We start from the raw sequence: 21,023 nt of genomic DNA, 5'->3' as shown, positions 1-21,023 counted from the left end.
GAGAGGGTGAAAGACAGCAAGATCACAAAGGCAAGAATTCTGAACCTGGCAGCTTGCACATGGATGCTGTGTTAAGGTACTTACCTAGGTTGTTATTCTTTATTAATTAAATAGTGATTCTTAATTATTTTGAATCCCATGCTCAGGATGACATGAATACACATACAATAAAGGCAACATGCCTCTGAATACCAGTTGCTAGCGATCCACAAAGGAACAGGACCACTGTCCTCAAGTACCATTTGTAGGCTTCCAAAAAAACCTGATTGGCTGCTGTGGGGGAAAGGGTCTAAGGAGGCGCTTGGGTTTGATCCAGCAAGGACCTTCTTCTGTTCCTAATCTTGCCCCCCTTGGTCATCAAAATAAGCCTGCAAAGTAGGTTAGCCTGAGAATGGTACAAGTCACCAAGTAAATTTCATGGCCAAGGAGGAATTTGAACCCAGTTCTTCCCAGTGTTAGTTGGACACTCTATCATAGGAAGAAAGGAAGCTGCTTTATACTGGACCTGATCATTGGTCCATCCAAAATAAAAAAATTCCTTCCTGTAGCACCTTAAAGACCAACTAAGTTAGTTCTTGGTATAAGCTTTCGTGTGCATGCACACTTCTTCAGATACACGGTATTCTTCAGATACAAGTGTGCATGCACACGAAAGCTTATACCAAGAACTAACTTAGTTGGTCTTTAAGGTGCTACAGGAAGGAATTTTTTTATTTTGACTATGGCAGACCAACACGGCTACCCATCTGTAATTGGTCCATCCAGTTCAATATCATCTTCTGACTTGAAGCGGCTTCCCAGGGCTTCAGTCTGGGGACATTCCCAGTCCTATTTGGGGACTAAACCTGGGATCTTTTGCACGCAAAGGAGATGCTCTCCCACTGAACTAAGGTACTTCCCAGCATGAACCACTGCATCATGTTGGGAATACAAACATGCCATTGAAGATTAAATCAACTGCAAATCATCTGTGTGCAGATAAAATCCATGCTTCTCCATTGTGTACAAAACCACACTTTGTTGCTTCAGATTGAGCCTGAGGGAAAGAACCCTCTTAGAACTGAACTTCCGTAAGCCACCCTGACAGCCTTTTTGGCTAAAAGGCAGGGTACAAAGGCCTGTAAATCATGGGTAGGCAAACTAAGGCCCAGGGGCCAGATCCGGCCCAATCGCCTTCTAAATCCGGCCCATGGACGGTCTGGGAATCAGCGTGTTTTTACATGAGTAGAATGTGTCCTTTTATTTAAAATGCATCTCTGGGGCACAGGAATTCGTTCATCCCCCCCCAATATAGTCTGGCCCCCCACAAGGTCTGAGGGACAGTGGACTGGCCCCCTGCTGAAAAAGTCTGCTGACCCCTGCTGTAAATGAACAAAGTGGGGGAATTTGTTTGATTGCTGATCAGCTTCACAGCCTTTGCTGTTCCTCTTGGTTGGCCCTACCAATAGTACAGTGGTACCTCGGGTTACATATGCTTCAGGTTACAGACTCTGCTAACCCAGAAATAAAGGGTTAAGAACTTTGCTTCAGGATGAGAACAGAAATAGTGCGGCGGCAGCGGGAGGCCCCATTAGCTAAAGTGGTGCTTCAGGTTAAGAACAGTTTCAAGTTAAGAACAGACCTGCAGAACGAATTAAGTACCGTATTTTTTGCTCTATAAGATGCACCAGACCACAAGACGCACCTAGTTTTTGGAGGAGGAAAACAAGAAAAAAAAAATTCTGAATACCAGAAGCAAGAATAGCAAGAGGGATCGCTGTGCAGTGAAAGCAGCAATCCCTCTTGCTGTTCTGGCTTCTGGGATAGCTGCACAGCCTGCATTCGCTCCATAGAACACACACACATTTCCCCTTACTTTTTAGGAGGGAAAAAGTGAGTCTTATAGAGCAAAAAATACGGTACTTAACCCCTGTATTATACTGTGGTGTACCTTCCTATTATTTCCCAAACAGGACCAACACTTGTAGCATTTTCCCTCTCATGTGATGGGCTGCTCTCATTTCCGCTGGGCTGTGACATTTCTGTATTTCTGTTCTTCTCCCCTGCCCCCCCCCCCACAGAAGGGAAGTGATCTTTGCAGCATCTTATACGCCTTTTATGTGACAGATTGCAATTTGCTCCTTTGCCGCCACCAAAGTTACAGGTGATGGGATTCATATCCATCAGCTTGTTTAGTAACGCGTAATTAAATAGTCAATTAAAGGCAAGTATTAATTGATTACCTGGAGATGTACTGCCTGGGAATGACAGGCAGCAGTAAATGTGTCAATGCAAACCTTTAATCTGAGCTATCACCTGCCTGCTCTGAAGGCACAGGAAAGAAATCGGCGAGTTACTAAATTATGTGTGCAAACTTTCCTCTCACAGCTAATAGAGGGAATACACAGAAGATTCCCTCTCCCCAAAAGCAGACTAGGAAATAATAAGAGGCAGCAAGTCTAGCTGGTTCAGCCTTGTGTTTTCCACAGTGTTGGGGAGCTGGATTCTTGCATGCCAAACATAAAGGCAGCATCCTTCCCAGTGTTTGCTCCAAGCATCTTATGTCAATCCCTCTAATTCCAATGTTCACACTGTGAGTGCCACTCCTTATGTAGCTGAAATGGATTCATCCGTGCATGTGAGGGAGGTATTAGCAGGCTGGGGGGAACCTCAAGATTTGCAGAACTACAAAAAAAATGTCTGGGAGGGAATCAACAGTGGACCCCTCCTCAAAAACCCACAACGATACACAGTTCCAGAGGCTTAACTCTGCAGGAAAACAGCCTTCGTCTTTGCTTGCACGTTGAAAGGCATAATTCTTGCTTTCCTTTCCCATCTCTCTTCTGCCTATCTGTCATCACAAACAAAGTGAAGCCATTACTAGGCTACGTTTTACACAGAAATTGCTTGTTATGAGAGAGGAAACACGTTAAGAGATTTCTTATTCAGAGACAAGGTGCCCATGTGGAATTAACATGGGGGAAGACCATAAATCATTTCCTATGGACTTGCCTATTATTTAACACAATAAGAGAAATCTGTATCGGCGCAGTGATACAAAACGCTAAGAAGTAACCTAGTAATGAGAAATCAATTTGGCTGTTATTAAATACTTCTGCCTGCTGCGTTGTTTACACTAGAGGAATTTGCCTGACAAGACTCGGCACACAAAATTAGGGAACAAAAAGGAAGAGATGTTGGGAAACGTTTCCACTAATTTGCAAGAATCGCATTGTGCCTTTTGCGTAAAAAAGGAAATTCATTTTGCTCTGGATTGTAGTTATGTAAATATGCTTTACATACTTCGCTACTTGATTAGGCGGTGTGCTTTCCTAAAAGCGGATCAAGCAAAAGAGCGAAACTTGCCTTAAAGCTTCTGTCATCTTTATTCATATACTGCACTCGTCAGTGGAGGATCAGAGCGTTTCTTAGGCTCTAACCCCCTCCCCCCTTATTTGTGTGTTGCTTGCTGGATTGGGTTTCCAGACTGCATGGAAGCCTGCAAGACAGACTTGTCCTCTTCAGATGTCCACACATAAGGTACAGGCTGGAGATGCTGAAGATGTCATGGGTAGGGACTGCATGGGTAAGTTTTGCCCGCTCCCCCCTGGTAATTTAATGGGGCCATCATTCATGCACTCATCATATCCACTCCCCTGTTGATTTCTGCTTACCTAATCTGCTGTGCTCATCCATCAGCTTTGGGGGGGAAACAGCCTTTCATTGGTTCCTGCTTATTGGGAACCAAGTTCTATTGATTTGATTTTGGATACAAAGATCTTTAAGAAATTGGCTCTTGGCCTCTGCCTTAATTTTGCTATGAGCCTTGCAATAAACAAAGCACCTTACCAACTGAAGAACGAGCACTGAAAACTACTGTATTTTTTGCTCCATAAGACGCACCTGACCATAAGACGCACCTAGTTTTTAGAGGAGGAAAACAAGAAAAAAAAATATTCTGAATGAAACAGTGGATGTATGATTTTTGTGGTTCATGCTGTGGCCACAGACATGTGATTTGACGGTGAGTTTGGGGTAGCCCAATGCAAAAATCCTGAGAATCTATGTGGATCCCTGCTTTGTAACCACGTTTTTGAGCCATTGCGGCCCCACACAACAGTGGATGTGTGATTTTTTTGGTGCAGGCTGTAGCCATGGACCTATGTGATCTGATGGTGAATTTGGGGTGACCCAATGCAAAAATCCTGAGGATCCATGGCGATCCGTGCTTTGTAACCACATTTTTGTACCATTGCAGCCCCAGGAAACAGTGGATGCATGATTTTTTTTGGTGCAGCCATGGACTTCTTTTGGCAGCAAAGCATCTCCACTGTAGCAGCATCCTAGAAAGCAAGGTCTGCTCATTTAGGTTTTGTACTCTCGCTGTGTCTGTGTCTCTAGGGCTATGGGTTTGAATCCTGAGATTCCATAAGAATGTACGACTCAAACCCAAGTTCTGTCTAGCCCGGAACCTGCCTTCCCACAACATTCAGCCAGACGGATCTGCTAAACTCATAAAAGCAAGGCATGAAGGCAAAGTCCTCTCCTGCTGCTGCTCTCAGGAACTGGTCTTCAGTGGCTTGTTGTCTTTGAGCACAAGGATCTACATAACCACGGATACGCTATTGATTCATCCTCCACGAATTTGCCTAAAGCTGTCCGCCATCACTGCATCTTGTGGCCATCAATCTATCCTGTGGTAGAGGCACTTCTGTCTGAGGAACCTACAATATGCTGTCTGTGACTGCACACTTGTGTACCCATAGCTAAGTGGCAGAGCACATGTACTGCAAACATAAGGTCACAGGGTCAGTCCACAGAATATCTCGTTAAATGGATCTTAGCTAGCAGGCAATGGGTAAGAGCTTTGCTCGAGAACTCAGAAAGGCGAGTCTAAGCTGACAAGCTGGATGTATGGTGTAACTAATCTAAGGCAACCTTGGGGTGACTGCCACTTTTTCATGTTACTAATATCATGTAGCAGTCAACTACACTGTAGTTGTAATGGGTAACTTGGGCCTTAGGGAGGACTTCTTGGTGCACTAACAGCTATCTGTCAACTCCAGAGGTCTGCACAGAAGCTTTACTGACAGCCACGCCACAAACCAACCCTTTAAGTAGTTGTTGACGTCCATCTGTCTTGAGAGACAATGGAATGTGCCTCCAGGAGTCAACTCAAACCACTGCATTAGTAGCACCAAAGTGACCTACTGAGGGCACAAGCCTGGGCAGTGTTTATGGAGCTCCTGGGCTGCCTGGATGACAAGACCCTCCTCTTGACCTCGCAGATGTGGTCCAAAGGAAAGCAGAGCAATACAGTTGGCACCAGCTTGGCTGCAGGAGTTGCCAGAAGAAGGCACCCAAGATGCCATCCAACCATCTTAGGATTTGTGTAGCCTTGTCTTCTCCCAAAGATATCACAGAAGGCAGCAGAGGTTTAGGATCAGATTTTTCCTTCTTCTAGATGGGCTACCTTCCCGGGTTGATGAGCCCCATCTGCCTCTCAATTCCCTCTACGGTATGTGCAAAAACCATCTTCTTGACCATTGGACTCACTATTGGTCTTATCCTCTCAATCTGCCATAGCCTGTCTTTGCATGCAGGGAAGGTCCCTAACTCAGTGTTTCCCAACCTTTTTTGGGCAACGGCACACCTGTTTAATGAAAAAAATCTCGCGGCACACCACCATTACAGCCCCGTGACGTCAGCGCACAGCGTCACGCTGGGAGGGACGCACGAAAGTGAAAGTTTTCAATTTTTTCCCTCCCCCTTGCCGGGGAACCTCCAAGCTTTGGGGGTGGGGAGGAGGCAGCAGAGCGAGGGACTGAGGGACGGCGGCAGCTGAGGCGGCGGCGGCTGTTGTGGTGGTGGCGGCGATAGCGGGCGGAGGAGGGGCGGCGGCGGGGCCGAGGTGGTCGGCGGCGGCGGGGGAGGCGGCGGCGGGTGGAGCAGGAGGGCGGCCGAGGCCGGTGAGGGAGTAGGGTTGCCCGGGGCTTGAGGAGCCGTCGCCGGGAGTTGCTGCTGCTGTTGTTGCTGCTGCTGCCCGGACATGCCGGCCTCCTCCTCGTCCGCTGTCTCGCGCGCCTCCCTTTTGCATGCGCTGCCCCGCCGCCGCCCCATTGGCTGGGTCCTGTCAGCTGATCCTGTGTTATTTCCTGTGTGTGTGTGTGTGTGTGTGAGGGGAGAATGGAGAGAGAAACCTCGGCACCACCACCGCGGAGCCGCCCCCGGCTCGACGCGGATCCTCGCCGCCGCCGCCTCTCACCGCCCGACTCGCCCGCCTCCCTCCCACGGCACACCAGCCAATGTCTCACGGCACACTAGTGTGCCGCGGAACACTGGTTAGGAAACACTGCCCTAACTCACTGAGGGTTTGAGACCCATTGGCTGTCCTCACCTGGTTTAGCCAACCAGTCAAAGCCATTCTCAGGGTGTGGCCACTGTCACATGCTGACAGCTTCTAGGAGCCACAGGTGAGGGCTGAGTGCAGGTGGGGGCCAAAGGTGGACAAACTACCCAAGAAAGATAGTTCCCTCCCCCCCACCTTTAAGTAGTGTATGTCAGCTAACAGTCTTATTAGCCCTGCTCAGCTCTGAACAATCTGTTTTCACTGAATGCACAGAGCCAGAGTTGAATCATGTCCACTGGGCTTGCCCCCAACTTCCATGTGTTCCACTGAACCTCTGAACTGAGCCCAGGCATGTACATACAGCTTGTACAGTGGTGCCCCGCAAGACGAATGCCTCGCAAGACGGAAAACTCGCTAGACGAAAGAGTTTTCCGTTTTGGAGGTACTTCGCAAAACGAATCTCCTATGGGCTTGCTTTGCAAGACGACAATGTCTTGCGAGTTCCTGCGGTTTTTTTCCCCTTCCCCCCTTTTTCTAAGCCGCTAAGACGCTTATCAGCTGATCTGATAAGCTGATAAGCCGCTAAAAGCCGCTAATAGCGCTAATCCGCTAATCCGTCAATGGGCTTGCTTCGCAAGACGAAAAAACCGCTAGACGAAGAGAATCACAGAACGGATTCTTTTTGTCTTGTGAGGCACCACTGTATATGTGATGCCTCACTCCATGTGGTCGGAGACTTGGCTTCTTGCAGAGTTTGGGGTCTTATATAAAGAGACCATACAACTTGGGTCATCTTCAACTAACTTCTACACAGAGTAGACCCACTGAAATTAATGGGCCAAAGTTAGCCATGCCTATTGATTTCAACACGTGCTCTGAGCAGGACCAGCACTGGACACAACCCATTGTTTGGAGGTCTGGTGGAACATATGGAGCTTACAGCAAGGCTAGTGCCTTCTCCCCTCTCCATGTGTTCAACTAAGTTTTACTTAGAGTAGACTCACTGAAATTAATGAAGCTAAGTTAGTCGTATCCATTGATTTCACTGGGTCTACTCTAAATAGGGCTAACGCCGAATACAACACTATTTGCCTGACCATAGATCAAGGGTAGTCATCTTGGCACCCTCTGGATGGTGTTGGGACTACCACTCCCATCATTCCCACCCAACATGACAAAGGATCAGGGATGATGGGAGCTGGAATCTAACAACATCTGTGTTGGCCACCTCTGCCATCGGCCATAACAGACTGAATCTACGTTTACAGCAAAACAGTTATGGACAGTGCAATTAAACACAGGCTTCCAGACAAAAGACTTGGTTATTAATGAGACTGCCATTCATTTGTCTGAGAAAGCCAGCGGCTGTGCTAATGAACTCAGCGCCCGGCCTGCCCTAGCTAAGAAGTGCTTAGCGCTTGTGCTTCTCCGGATGCTTGACGTTGGTGCCAGTTTTATTGTGGATCAATGCCATTGATCAGATGCGCTTGGAGGGAGCTTGCTCTGACACTATGAGAAATGACACTAAATAAGAGCCCTATTGAACGGAGGCATACCAAGTCATGCAAGCGGCGAGAGGAAAGGGAAATGGAGGAGGCGGGGGGGGGGGTGGAAGGGGAGGGAGGGGGCCAGAGAGCAGGGCATGAAGGATTAAGAGGGCACCCTTGGCCTCAGCCAGCTGCTGAAACAGCCATGAATCGAAGCTGAAATACTGTCCTTACATCCTTTGGTCAGCAAACTGACACGAGGACAGACAGACAGTGAAGAGGGGCAGGAGAACTACAAGGAAGAGGTAAGAGATAGAGAATCAAGAGAACAAGTGGAGCCTGCAACAAAGTGTTGCTTTGTGGAGTGCCCCGGGGTTCCAGCCAGCCAGTCCCTGCTCTATTCCAGTATACTCCATCCCATTCTGTCCTCCCGAATTTTCCATGGGTCTCCCATTAAGCGTCAACTATCACTCCAAGGTCAGACAGTGCGCTTAATAATAATAATAATAATAATAATAAATTTTATTTATACCCCGCCCTCCCCAGCCAAAACCGGGCTCAGGGCTGCTAACACCAAATATAAAACAATTGATTTAAATGCAGCCTCATTTCAGCAGAAACTCAAAAACTTTTTTGGGGATGAAAACGTCAAGTCTTCACCCAGGCTAACAATCCAGACTAGTCCTACGTGGGCCAGAAAAAAGCCAGGGAAGTCACCAAGTAGGAGTTCCGTCACAGAAGGAAAAAAGGAAAAGGGAAAAAAGAAAGAGGGGGAGGGGATCAAGTTAATTCCAAGCCAAAAGCCAGGCGGAACAACTCTGTCTTACAGGCCCTGCAGAAAGAAATCAGATCCTGCAGGGCCCTGGTCTCATGAGACACAGCGTTCCACCAGGTGGAGCCAGTGTTGAAAAGGCCCTGGCTCTGGTTGAGGCTAATCTGACTTCCTTAGGGCCCGGGACCACTAGGGTGTTGCTATTTATGGACCTTAAGGTCCTCCGTGGGGCATACCGGAAGAGGCAGTCCTGTAGGTATGAGGGTCCTAGGCCATGAAGGGCTTAGACTTCATGTTTCCCCTTTCTAGGGGTTTTCCCCACCCCATTTCTCTCCACACACCCCTGCTGCCAATCTTGAGGATCTCCAGCCTGTGTTTGTGACCCCCAGGACTGTTGTAAGTAGGAAGGCAGGCATGTGGAGGCAGACGGGGGGCAGAGCGAGTGAGCTGTGGACCTCATGAGATGACCAGCAATGGCCACCCTAGGACCATTTGTAAATGGCTTTGAACTCTTTGGGGAAGAGCAGGGCAAGCCGTCTCCCCCGCCCCCATCTAGGAATCTGACTCACGGGGAGTTTCATGTGGTGTCGGGTTTAACATCCTTTGAACTCCTTGTGTTGTCTTGGGTTCCCCTTTTCACAGGGAGGTTTTGGTGCTGTTCTGAACTGTCTGGGACTTCCAACGCTTTTGCTCGGTAAACGGATACCATTGTGAAGCGTTGAGACAACATAACAGCCAGGAGAGAAGTAAATCTCCTTGGTGCAGTTTTTCATTCCCTGACGTGAAAGAAAACACAGAGGAGCACAGGCAGCTGCCTTCTTCCAAGTCAAGAACATTGGTCCATCTAGCTCAGCCCTGTTTACACTGGCTGGCAGCAGCTCCCTAGTTTCAGAAGGGAAGGGTTGCCAAACGTCCAGAATTTCCTGGACATACCTGGAATACTGCAGTCGGAAGCAGCATCCAGGCAGAAATCGCTAAAATGTCTGGAAAAATCCAGATATATGGAAACTCATATTGGCAGTGTCAGTTTAGGCGATTTTTGCAACAAAAAAAGAAGCAATGCAAAAACACACACCAAAGCAACAACTTTTGTGTCTGGATTTTCACTTTTTGAAATATGGCAACCCTACAGAAGGGGGTCTCTCCCACTCATACTTGGAGTGAACCTGGGATTATTTTCATGCAAAGGTTACACTCTATCATGGAGCTACAGCCCTTCCTCAAGAAAGGGGCATATTTTAAGTGCACATACCTCCTTATCTCCCAAACAGTAAAGAAATTGTATTTAACATTATGCAATATTTAATAACAATAATATTAAATTTGTAAGGCTGAAATGCCACCTCGATTTACATCACTTCCCGATGGTTGCAATCCTTCACCCTAGTGCTGTCTTCCCCAACTTGCTGCTCTACAGATGTTGTTGGACTGCAATTCCCATCGTCCCTGACCACTGGCCATGCTGGCTGGGGCCTGATGGGAATAAGAGTCCACAATATCTAGAAAGCCCCAGGCTGGGGAAAGCTGCTCTTGATCTGCTGCCCTCCTTAGCAGCAAGACTCAAGGGGAGAGGGCATCAGTGCTAGATTTTCTATGCTGCATACATGAGAGATCTGCCCCCTTCTAATCCTCTGAAACTCAAACCCCAGAGGTGGCCAAATTTCACATCTGCCCAGCAGCCCAGCGAGCTCACAGGCTCTGCCCATTATTTACAACCCTAATTACTCTCTATCGACTGGGAAGCAGCGAACGGACAAAGGGCGCTCGAGAGTTCACACACAATTGAATTTCCCAGTAACAATCAGCAGTGAAAGCGCACGCAAGGGGGCGGAGGGGGAGGGGGAGGCGAGAGAAAATCAATCAAGGCAAAGGAGCTGGCTTCAGACAGGGATCATCTGTCGCACCTGCCAAGCTTCCAGCATGAGGGCCCTGCGCCCGCCGCTCATACGAGGAGACGGATCGCCGGCACGTCCTCCCCTCCTGCCCCGCCAAATCTCCCACGCAGCAGACAAACGGCTTGACATCATATTCGATGGCATGTGGGTGCAACCCACGAGATTGTACACAAGTCCCAGCTGCCTTTTCCCTCCTCCCTGAGTGTCAGGGGGAAGGGCGGGGGAAGATAAGGCGTGATTTAGCTCTTCTGTGCTGACGCTGAAAGGTGGCAACAGATACTTGTCCACTCACTGATGCCTCCCCTGCAAAATCACGTGCCTGATGTGGACACACACGCACACGAAGAAGTGTCAATACGCAACACACACACACACAAACACACACAGAGCCACGTCTCCCGTGAGCTGGAGCAGTTTTGGAAAGTGTGTGCCTTTTCTTGTTGCCGTAGAAACCCAGCTGGCGACGCTGCAACTAAATGAGGATTTCAGGGTTACAACCTCCTTTGTCTTATTAATCCCTCCCAATTGTCTGCTGCCAATGGATCAGGTGTTTCTGTATAATAATAATAATAATAATAATAATAATAATAATAATAATGGAGAGGGTGGAAGGGGGGGGACTCTTTTGAGAGTAGAGGATTGCTCCCTGGGGAGAAGCTCAGAGGTAGGGGAATAAGGCAGTACAAAGCCTTTCATTTCCAGGTCACCAGTTCAACAAGGTGATGGTTCAACAAGGCCTATTTGGCACAAGAATGGATATGGTGGCTTCTGAGCTCTCTAGACAGGGCCAGCCCTTAGAATGACTCTCTAGTCAGATCTCCCTTCTTTCCAGGGAATGAGTTTCGGGATTCAGAGGGTGGGGAGAGAACCCCTCGCGGGCTGTGACCAGTAACGCAAGTGTTACTACACGAGCAGCACTTGTGGAAGAAGCGCCTGTAGTGCTAGTATTTCTTTGGCCTGAGGAGGCTGCATCGCTCTCCACTGACTCTAAGGACTCCAGCTCAGAAGGCCATGGTCTCTCTCGTTTTACAGAAGTCAATGACTTCTAAAGCAGGCTCTGTCCCTTTAAATGAAGGTGCTCCTCTCATGGAAGATGGAGCTGGCTACTGGGATGCTGAAGGCTTCTATTTGAGGCTCAGTCGGAGGCCGGCTGTTGCTGAAACAACATCTGAGCTCTGCTGTCATGTTAAAGCTGCAGGCTGGGCCCTGACTGGATCTGTCCATGGTGCTACTGATGCACTACCCTGCCCCAACTCTCTGTAACGCCCACAAAATAACTTTTCTATTCTGTCAGGATAATGCAGGCCATTAAGAATGCATCTTTTCAGAATAACTTGTTTCTGATTTTAATTTTTATTTATTTATTTTATGTACATACGGATCTCAACTGCAAAGGAATCACATGATATTGGGCCCACAATTCTAAACACACAGCTCCTGGGGGATATGAGCTATTAACAGGGTCATCTGCAGAGACCTTAGTGGTTGGGCAGGGATATAGGGGATTGGCAGCCCCTGAGGTATCCTAGGCTCAAATTGCTAAGGGCCTTGCAAACTAACACAAGAACCTTGAACCTTCCCCAGGAATGTATGAGCATCATGTGCGGACTTTGGAGCACTGGAGTTAATGTGCTGGTGATAGTGTATCCTCACAAAACTGGAGCCCCTGAACCAGGGGTAGCTCCACATAGAGCGCAGTGCAGTAATCAAGTCTTGAGGTTACCAACACATGTCATCTTGCCCTGCAACATATTGGATTTGTAAGAAGATGGCTTCTTAATAAAGCATACCCTGCTCAGCGCAGAAAATGCCCAGCGTGACAGCAATTTGATTGTGCTGTTCTTTCCGTAGCTAAGTTGTTATTTACGAATATACGCCATGAAATTCCACCCACCACCCTCCTACTACTCCCACTTCTACCTACGTAACTTGACAACATTTCATTAAATAATTGTTGATTTTGATGAAGCACAGCTTGCTTGGGAGAATGGGAGGCGCAGGGGGGAGCAGGGAAGAAGCCCCCCCTCAAGTCCTATTGTTAGGTGGTGGTAATGAAGGAAATTGCCTACACAGCTATTCTTTCTCTTTCCCTCGGAACCTCCCCCACCCCTCCAATTCTTTCCAGTGATTGTAATAAAAGTGAAAGGTTTTCTGATCAAGCCAAGCCCCTTCTATGCTTTCCAGGCATCTGAATATTGCCAAGGAAACATAGACAAAATGATATTAGCAGCAAGAAGAAAAAGGGGACTGCTACAGTTCAAGAAGCGGGTGGCGCTGTGGGTTAAACCACAGAGCCTAGGACTTGCAGATCAGAAGGTTGGCGGTTCGAATCCCCATGACAGGGTGAGCTCCTGTTGCTCAGTCCCTGCGCCTGCCAACCTAGCAGTTCGAAAGCACCCCCGGGGGCAAGTAGATAAATAGGTACCGCTTACCAGCGGGAAGGTAAACGACGTTCCGTGTGCGGCTCTGGCTCGCCAGAGCAGCGTTGTCACGCTGGCCACGTGACCCGGAAGTGTCTCCGGACAGCGCTGGCCCCCGGCCTCTAGATGTGAGATGGGCGCACAAACCCCAGAGTCTGTCAAGACTGGCCTGTTCGGGCAGGGGTACCTTTACCTTTACCCTTTAAGGTGCTACTGGAAGGATTTTTTAAATTTTGTTTCGACTACAGCAGACCAACATGGCTATCTACCTGTAGCCCCAAGGCTTGTTTGCCTCATGTCCACCTTTGGCCAGTCTCTGTCAGGCTGCTAAGGCTGGGGGGGGGCATCCTTTTTCCAGCCCCTATGGGGCGGCATGAGGAGGCACCTCTCTTTGGGGCAGGGGCAGGGACTCAGAGACACCCAAGGAGAGGGGGCTGAGAGAAGACTCTAAGGGTGAGGGTGTTCAAAAGGGGCGAGGGGCTGCCAGCTCTACAGGCAAGGGGTGACATAAAGGGGCTACTGAGGCTCAAGAGTGTGTTTCCTCACAGGGAAGCCGCAGAAAAAATGTAGTTGGTCAAGGGAGCTGTGGACTTGAAAAGGTTGAAACTGAAGGTACATTCTTTCACCTTTGGTGGACGTGCCCAAGGATTAAGGCCTTCTGGGAGATGATATATAATGAATTGAAAAAGGTATTTAAATATACCTTCTTGAAGAAACCAGAGGTCTTTCTCCTGGGCATAGTCGGCCAATCGGTGTTAAAGAAGGACAGAACTTTCTTTATGTATGCTACAACAGCAGCAAGAATACTCATTGCAAAGTATTGGAAGACACAAGATTTACCCACTCTGGAAGAATGGCAGATGAAAGTGATGGACTACATGGAATTGGCGGAAATGACTGGCAGAATCCGAGACCACGGGGAAGAGTTGGTGGAAGAAGATTGGAGGAAATTTAAAGACTATTTACAGAAATATTGCAAAATTAAGGAATGTTAGAATGATGTTGGATTGAAGTTAAGTGGTTTCTAGTGGTAATGGTTTAAAAAATGTTATAATATATTAAGATTAAACATCAGGATAATAAGGAGGAAAGGAATTGCTGAACTAATAAATTGAACTGGAATACAAAAAAGGGAGGTATGAGGAGGTCTGGGAAACAAGTAAATGAAAGATAAGTGATGTAAAGATGGAATTATTTTTAACTGTTTTTTATTTCTTATTTTTTCTTTTTTTCTTTTTCATTATGTAATATTGTGAAAACTTTAATAAATATTTATTTTAAAAAAGAAAAGGTTGAAAACCTCTGTTCTGAACCATGGTTTGGAGGATCATTTGAACTGAGCCACTGTGACTCTCTAACAAATTGTTTTTTTGTGATTTATGCCTTCACTATTCTCACCTACAACGTGATTCTAACTATCTTGCCCGGAAATGTTTTACTAAATTGATAGGAATTTACTCCCAGGTAAGGGGGGTCAGGGCTGCAACCTCTCTCTCTCTCTCTCTCTCTCTCTCTCTCACACACACACACACACACACACACACACACAGTACTACCATGTTTAAGGCAGGAGCCACTCTCACTTCCAGCTAAGTAATAAATGAAATTGGATCCAAGAATTGCTAAACTGTGAGTCATCCCCAGAGGCTGAGAAACTTTGGGATTACTCCCTGCCTCCTTAATAAGCGGCTATTTGATTTGAAGGAACATGATAAGCATGTCTGTGCGTTACTTGGCTTGCCGCCACCCCCTCCCAGGATTAGGGAAGCATTTCCTCCCAGTTAAATCTGTGTGGAGTCGGTGTACATCAGCGCCTCTCGCTCCAAACTGTCCCAGGCGTGAAAAATTTATCTTCCACTCGCAGATAACTTACCATCTTCCACTTCCAGGAGAGCTTTCGCTAGGATGCTCCCTGCCACACTAATGGCTTGACACATGTAGTAGCCCGAATCTGAAGTCTGCACGTCCATGATGTTCATCTCGCCACTTGGAGACACAGAAAAACGGCCCATCGCCTGAGGGGGCTGGCTAGGAAAAAGCAGGATCTGTAGAAAATAAAATGGGGAAAAAAGCATTTTCAAGTCCCATCCCCTGAAAACATGCAAGAAGAATGCGGTCCTTGGTTGCCAATATGGCCTTGGGTTGCTGTCCACTTCCCCACTGCCCATTTCCCAGAATGTCTCCCTCTTGAGAGACACAATAGTTCCCCCCTTCCTTCTGTGGGATGTTGTCATGGGATCAAAAAGAGATAATGGGTGAATCTCCAAAGATGCTTAAGAAAAAGGTACCTTGTATTTGTAATGAAATGTATTAGTATGTCAAATCCTAATACATAACTCCAAGGGAGTTATGCCTGCCATGGGTGAAACGCCATCGTCTTGGAAAGCTTCTCTCTTCATCAGCCTAGTTCAGACATAACAGGAAGCTGTGGTTTCCTGCTACGTGAATGAGCTGTGGCAATCTTGAGCTCATGTGCCTCCCCCTCCCCTATTTTACATGCGAGAGGAAGAGATTAGAAGCATCTGCTTTGGGTTTTAAACTAACCGCAGTTCACTGTGAGGTCTGACATCAGGTAACTATGGTTTGTTTTGTGGTTCCAGCTAGGAACTGAAATCAAAATGGCATTTCTGACCTATTTTAGGGTTGTCATATTTCAAAAAGTGGATATTGGGACACAAAGTTGCTCTGTTGTTGTTGTTGAGGGGAGGGCAAAGTTGTTGAGTTGTTTTTGCAAAATCTCAAAAAAAGAATAACCTTTTGAACTACAGTGGGTTACATACGCTTCAGGTTGCAGACTCCGCTAACCCAGAAATAGTACCTTGGGTTAAGAACTTTGCTTCAGGATGAGAACAGAAATTGTGCTCCGGTGGCGCAGTAGCAGCAGGAGGCCCCATTAGCTAAAGTGGTGCTTCAGGTTAAGAACAGTTTCAGGTTAAGAACGGACATCCGGAACGAATTAAGTACTTAACCTGAGGTACCACTGTATTTTTAATGAAATTCACCAAAAACTATGCTTCCAACATGGGTTGCCATACGTCCAGATTTTCCTGGACATTTAAGCTATTCCTGTCCAGACAATCGATTCCTGGCTGTCTGGGAAATTCCGGCCATATGGCAACCCTACCTAATTTAGGCTACTGGAATAAAGAAATTTAGTTAGCAATAGACTTTTGTGTGAAGGGCCTGTGAACTCAGAAGATGCTCAAAGATTATATATGCCCTTTAATTCTAACTATGTATTTTGCACCTGGTTCTGGTTGGTAGAGGTTCTAGTAGAAAAACAGAAAGCAAAATGAAGCGTAGATCCAGGAAGTATGAAGCATGTCCAGCACAGGGGTGGTGAACTTCTAACTCGTGGGCCTAATTTATCCAGGAAGGCCATTTTCCCCAAATTAGATCCACTTCCCCTGCTGTCGCCACATCACAGGTGACAGCAGGTGAAGGCATGGCTGCCACTGCTTTGAAGTCCGTTTCCAGATGACCTTCATTGAAACCAATTTCAGATGTATTTCAAAGGTGAGACCTCTTCAATTTGTCACCAGTCCCCTGTTCCACCAGTCAAAGTTGGCCCACGGAAGGATCGGGCTCAGTTTCCCACCCCTGCTGCAGAGGCATAACCGCATCCTGTACCCTTGGTGGGCAGAACAGGAGAAAAGCTACAGCTACAGCCCCTCAGAATTCTTCTCATTTTTCATTGCAGAGAAGCCAGGAGGACAATGTCACCAATTTTCTCCAGGAGGAGAGATTCTCCAACAGATCTTCAGGGATGGGACTCATTATTGGCAGCAGCGGCAGCAGCACAGATCGTTCCTTTGGGGGGGGGGGTGTTATCGGCTAGTTGTTTTTATTGTCATTACACATAGTGGAACCTTGGTTTTCAAATGTAATCTGTTCCGGAAGACCATTCAACTTCCAAAAAGTTCAAAAACCGAAGCAGGCATTTCCATCCGGAAAACTCAATACGGAAGCTGCATGACACGTTCGGTTTCCAAAAAGTGTTCGAAAACCGAAGCAGTTACTTTTGGGTTTTCAGTGTTTGAAAGCTGAAATGTTCAACTTCTGAGACGTCCGAAAACCAAGGTACCACTGTATTTTGGTTTTTATGTTGATCTTTTCTGTGAACTGCACTGAGACCTCCTGGTATAGGGCGGTATATAAATTCAATTAATAATAATAATAATAATAATAATAATAATAATAATAATAATAATATGAAAAAAATAATACAGTGGTACCTTGGGTTAAGAACTTAATTTGTTCTGGAGGTCCATTCTTAAATTGAAACTGTTCTTAACATGAGGTACTACTTTAGCTAAAGGGGTCTCCCGCTGCCGCCGCTGCACGATTTCTGTTCTCATCCTGAAGCAAAGTTCTTAACCCGAGGTACTACTTCTGGGTTAGCGGAGTCTGCAACCTGAAGCATCTGTAACCCGAGGTACCACTGTAATAATACCACCTCTCCAACCCAGAGACTCCCCCATCCACCCCTAACATTATACCCTCCCTATCCTACTCCTGCATGGAATTTGACCACACGTGACAACTGCATCTCAGAACAAAAGCAAGCCGAAAGATTCAGCAGGCACACCCGGGCACATATTTGCACAAAAGGAAGGCAAGAGGACATGCTGTATTGGGTAAGGCCGCACCTACCTGGCTACCTTCCTTCTGCCAAAACACGGCTGGCGGTGGGTTTCCTTTGGTCTCGCACTGAAAGGTCACGGTACGGCCTTGGGCTACAATCTGATCTCGAGGACGGGTCACCAACTGTGGTGGAACTGAGAGAAGAGGAGAGGCAAGACAAAGACAAACAGGTTTAAGACTTTGGGGGAGTTTAGACCTGTACCCACCCCTGGACCCGCCCAGTCCTAGGTTTTTCATATCCAAACCCACTGCTATAGTCCTGGGATTGGGAAGATGTGCTCCTCCTGATCAGCCACAGCTCTCCTCATCTCTGACCTTTGGACATGCTGGCAAGGGCAAGTGCTGAAGTCCAACACCATCATCTGGAGCAGCCTTTCTCAACCTGTGGGTCCCCAGATGTTGTTGAACTACAGCTCCCATCACCCCTAGCTAGCAAGGCCAGAGCTCAGGGATGATGGGAGTTGTAGTCCAACAACATCTGGGGACCTACAGGTTGAGAACCGCTGATTCTGGAGGGACATCAATTCTCCATTCTTGTTCCTGGTCGCTATACTCTGCTGTCCTGTCTCTGGGCTATTTGCGGGTGCTTGAAAATAAAGGTTCTGCCCCAAAGACATTTACAGCACCCGATAGCTCGGTTGGTTAGAGCCTGGTGCCGATAACTCTAAGGTTGCAGGTTCGATCCCTGTATGGGGCAGCTGCATATTCCTGCATCACAGGGGGTTGGACTAGATAATATTCAGGTTCTCTTACAACTATATGAGTCTATGAGTAGATGTATTTTGTAGCTATCTTTTCACCCTCTTATAAAATAGGGAGGGGAATAACTACCTATTCACTCTGCCTACTGGGAAGCTCTTGTGTCATGTGAAATCTCGCCTCTGGAAAAAGAATGTCTGGACAGTCAAATATAGTGCCTTCATTACTTTCTCTCTCTTAACTGGTTTGAACTAATAATAGTTATAGAAGCAGCCAATGAACATTATAAGAGTTAGCATCTTTTAACCCACTTGTGGAATGGGGTTGTGAAAATTGTGTTGTATGTCGCGCATGATCATGTGGGTTCTGACCCTCTTCTATCTGGCTCCCACTCGCTCCCACTAGTTCGCTCATTTGGGGAAGGGGTAGAGCCTGCTGGTACGGCACACACGCTTTGAGTGCAGAAGGTGCCAGGTTCAAGCCCCACCATCTCCTGGTAGGGCTGGAAAAGACCCGTATATGAAACCCTGCAGAGATGCTGCCAGTCAGACAATAAAGAACTAGTTGGACCAGTTGTCTGATTCTGCATTCGGTGGCTTCCAATGTTTCCAGATATCTGGAGCACCTGCTTTCACAGTATGGGCAACCCAGAAGATTTTAAAGCAAGAACAGCAAGAGGCATTTAACAAGGGAAGAGATAAAGAAAGGAGAAATGCAAACCACTGGGGTATGGTAAAGGAACACAAGCTATAACTTCACAGAGGAAATCAAACATATTAATGTGCTTCCAGATAGGCTTGGAGTTGTATTTATTTATTTATTTATTTATTTAAAATCCAGTATATAAATGCATGCAAAGGATATTATCTTGCAATGGAAGAAAGGAGACAGAGAGAGGCAAGAAAAGAAAAAAAGACCCTCTAAATCAGCCACCGGGCCATAAATAATGTTGCAGATTTAAATTCCTCCCTGAGCACCTCTGCCTTGTTTGGAACCTTTTCTCTCCTCTCAATGCAAGACAAATGGCACCGGGTTTTACAAATGCTAATCGCCTGCCTTATCTCCTCTTTGCCCTCCCTCCCAAACTACCTAGAGAAGGAGAGAGAGAGACAATGCCCCATTCCTCTTGCAGAGCTGTAAAGTATTTATAGGGCACCAGGCACTGTAAGAAAGGGAGGGAAGGAGCTTCAGGTGTACTATTGTCATGCTGATCACTGCAAGCCTTACTTTAATGAAGTTGTGAGTGCTAGGTTACCCGCATGCTAATCGCAAGGGGGGGGGGTGACTGCTTGTTAACCAGCCCTCCCCCATCCAGACGTCTTTTCTGGCAGAGTTTCCATGGAATGGGGAAAAATCCTCCTGATGTTTAATAGTTATTGACTGGCGCCAGAAATGGTTCATGGGAAGGCGTGCGTATGTGTGGATCTATGCAGACAGGAGTTAAATTTGCAGCAATGCCCAGTTCCATTGCCCCCTAAAGGTAAACGTAAAGGGACCACTGACCATTAGGTCCAGTCATGACTGACTCTGGGGTTGCGGCGCTCATCTCGCTTTATTGGCCGAGGGAGCCTGCGTACAGCTTCCGGGTCATGTGGCCAGCATGACTTTATTGGCTCATCTCACTTTATTGGCTGAGGGAGCCGGCGTACAGCTTCCGGGTCATGTGGCCAGCATGACTAAGCCGGTTCTGGAGAACCAGAGCAGCGCACGGAAACACCGTTTGCCTTCCCACCGAAGCAGTATCTATTTATCTACTTGCACTTTGACGTGCTTTCGAACTGCTAGGTTGGCAGGAGCAGGGACCGAACAACGGGAGCTCACCCTGTTGCGGGGATTCGAACCACTGAACTTCTGATTGGCAAGCCCTAGGCTCTGTGGTTTAACCCACAGTGCCACCCGTGTCCCTATATCTTTGCAGACAGGATCTATGCAGACAGGAGTTAAATTTGCAGCAATGCCCAGTTCCATTGCCCCCTATGCTGCTCCTATTCCGGGTCCTGGGTTGGCTCACAAGAGTCACTGTGCTAAATAGTGGTGGAGAGAAACAGCAGCAAAGTTGGCAGCATGAGACATGTAATTGTGATTGCTATTTCAGGAACCAGCAGTGATGAATCATGACAGCAGTTACCAAAGTGTCACTGTAATTGGGTTGGACCAAAGATATGGGTCACTGATAGTCAAAGGTGATGGAAGTCCACTGTCTGGAAGACGGCAGGTGAGTTATCCCTTGGTGTATGATGCTCCATTCAGATGTCCAACTGAATGTGCAGATGTGGCACTTACTCAGCCTCAGTGTTGTCTGAATGGGTGCCCTCATGTTGTGCAAAGTCACTCAATTAGCATCATGGATGAGCATGAATTTGAACTTGGGTTTCTCATATCCAAGTCCCCCAAACTCCAGCCAAGTTGCCACAAAGATATTTAGCACGTCTTGATTTATGATATTGGATCTGCCTTCTGTCTCATTTTCCTTTGCCTCCAGATCCTAGCATCTGAGAGCACACAGTGACCCTTTGCTTCAACCCCAAGGGAACCCAATCCTGTCACTACCTGGTAGTTTTTGTCTTTCTACTTCCGTGCTCATAAAATCACGTTAAGAGACTCATAAGCAAAGGCTGTTTTAAAATTATATATATGTGTGTATATATGTGTATGTGTGTGTGTATATATATGAATGAAATAAATGAAGTCACACACAAAAGAGTGAGATAGAGTCTCAGATAGGTAGCACACTGCGAAACCTGAAAGGTTTCTGAAATCTCACCCTTCAAAGGTTGG

At 47.1% G+C, this 21,023-nt stretch overlaps 1 protein-coding gene across 5 annotated transcripts in view; it reads right to left on the bottom strand.

The window, feature by feature from the left end:
- The window catches only part of ROBO3 (roundabout guidance receptor 3), a 344,617-nt gene that overhangs the window by 45,645 nt on the left and 277,949 nt on the right, over positions 1 to 21,023 (bottom strand). For all 5 annotated transcript variants that reach the window (XM_082200222.1, XM_082200223.1, XM_082200224.1 and 2 more), the window contains exons 7-8: positions 17,556 to 17,680; positions 14,776 to 14,947 (exon numbers count right to left, since the gene is read on the bottom strand). In XM_082200222.1, coding sequence (XP_082056348.1) covers positions 14,776 to 14,947; positions 17,556 to 17,680 — 297 coding nt within the window. The remainder of the gene's footprint in view (positions 1 to 14,775; positions 14,948 to 17,555; positions 17,681 to 21,023) is intronic.

Source organism: Podarcis vaucheri, assembly GCF_965113315.1.
Source record: "Podarcis vaucheri genome assembly, chromosome: 15".
Classification (NCBI taxonomy): Eukaryota; Metazoa; Chordata; class Lepidosauria; order Squamata; family Lacertidae; genus Podarcis; species Podarcis vaucheri.
This window is presented reverse-complemented; position numbering and strand designations above follow the sequence as displayed.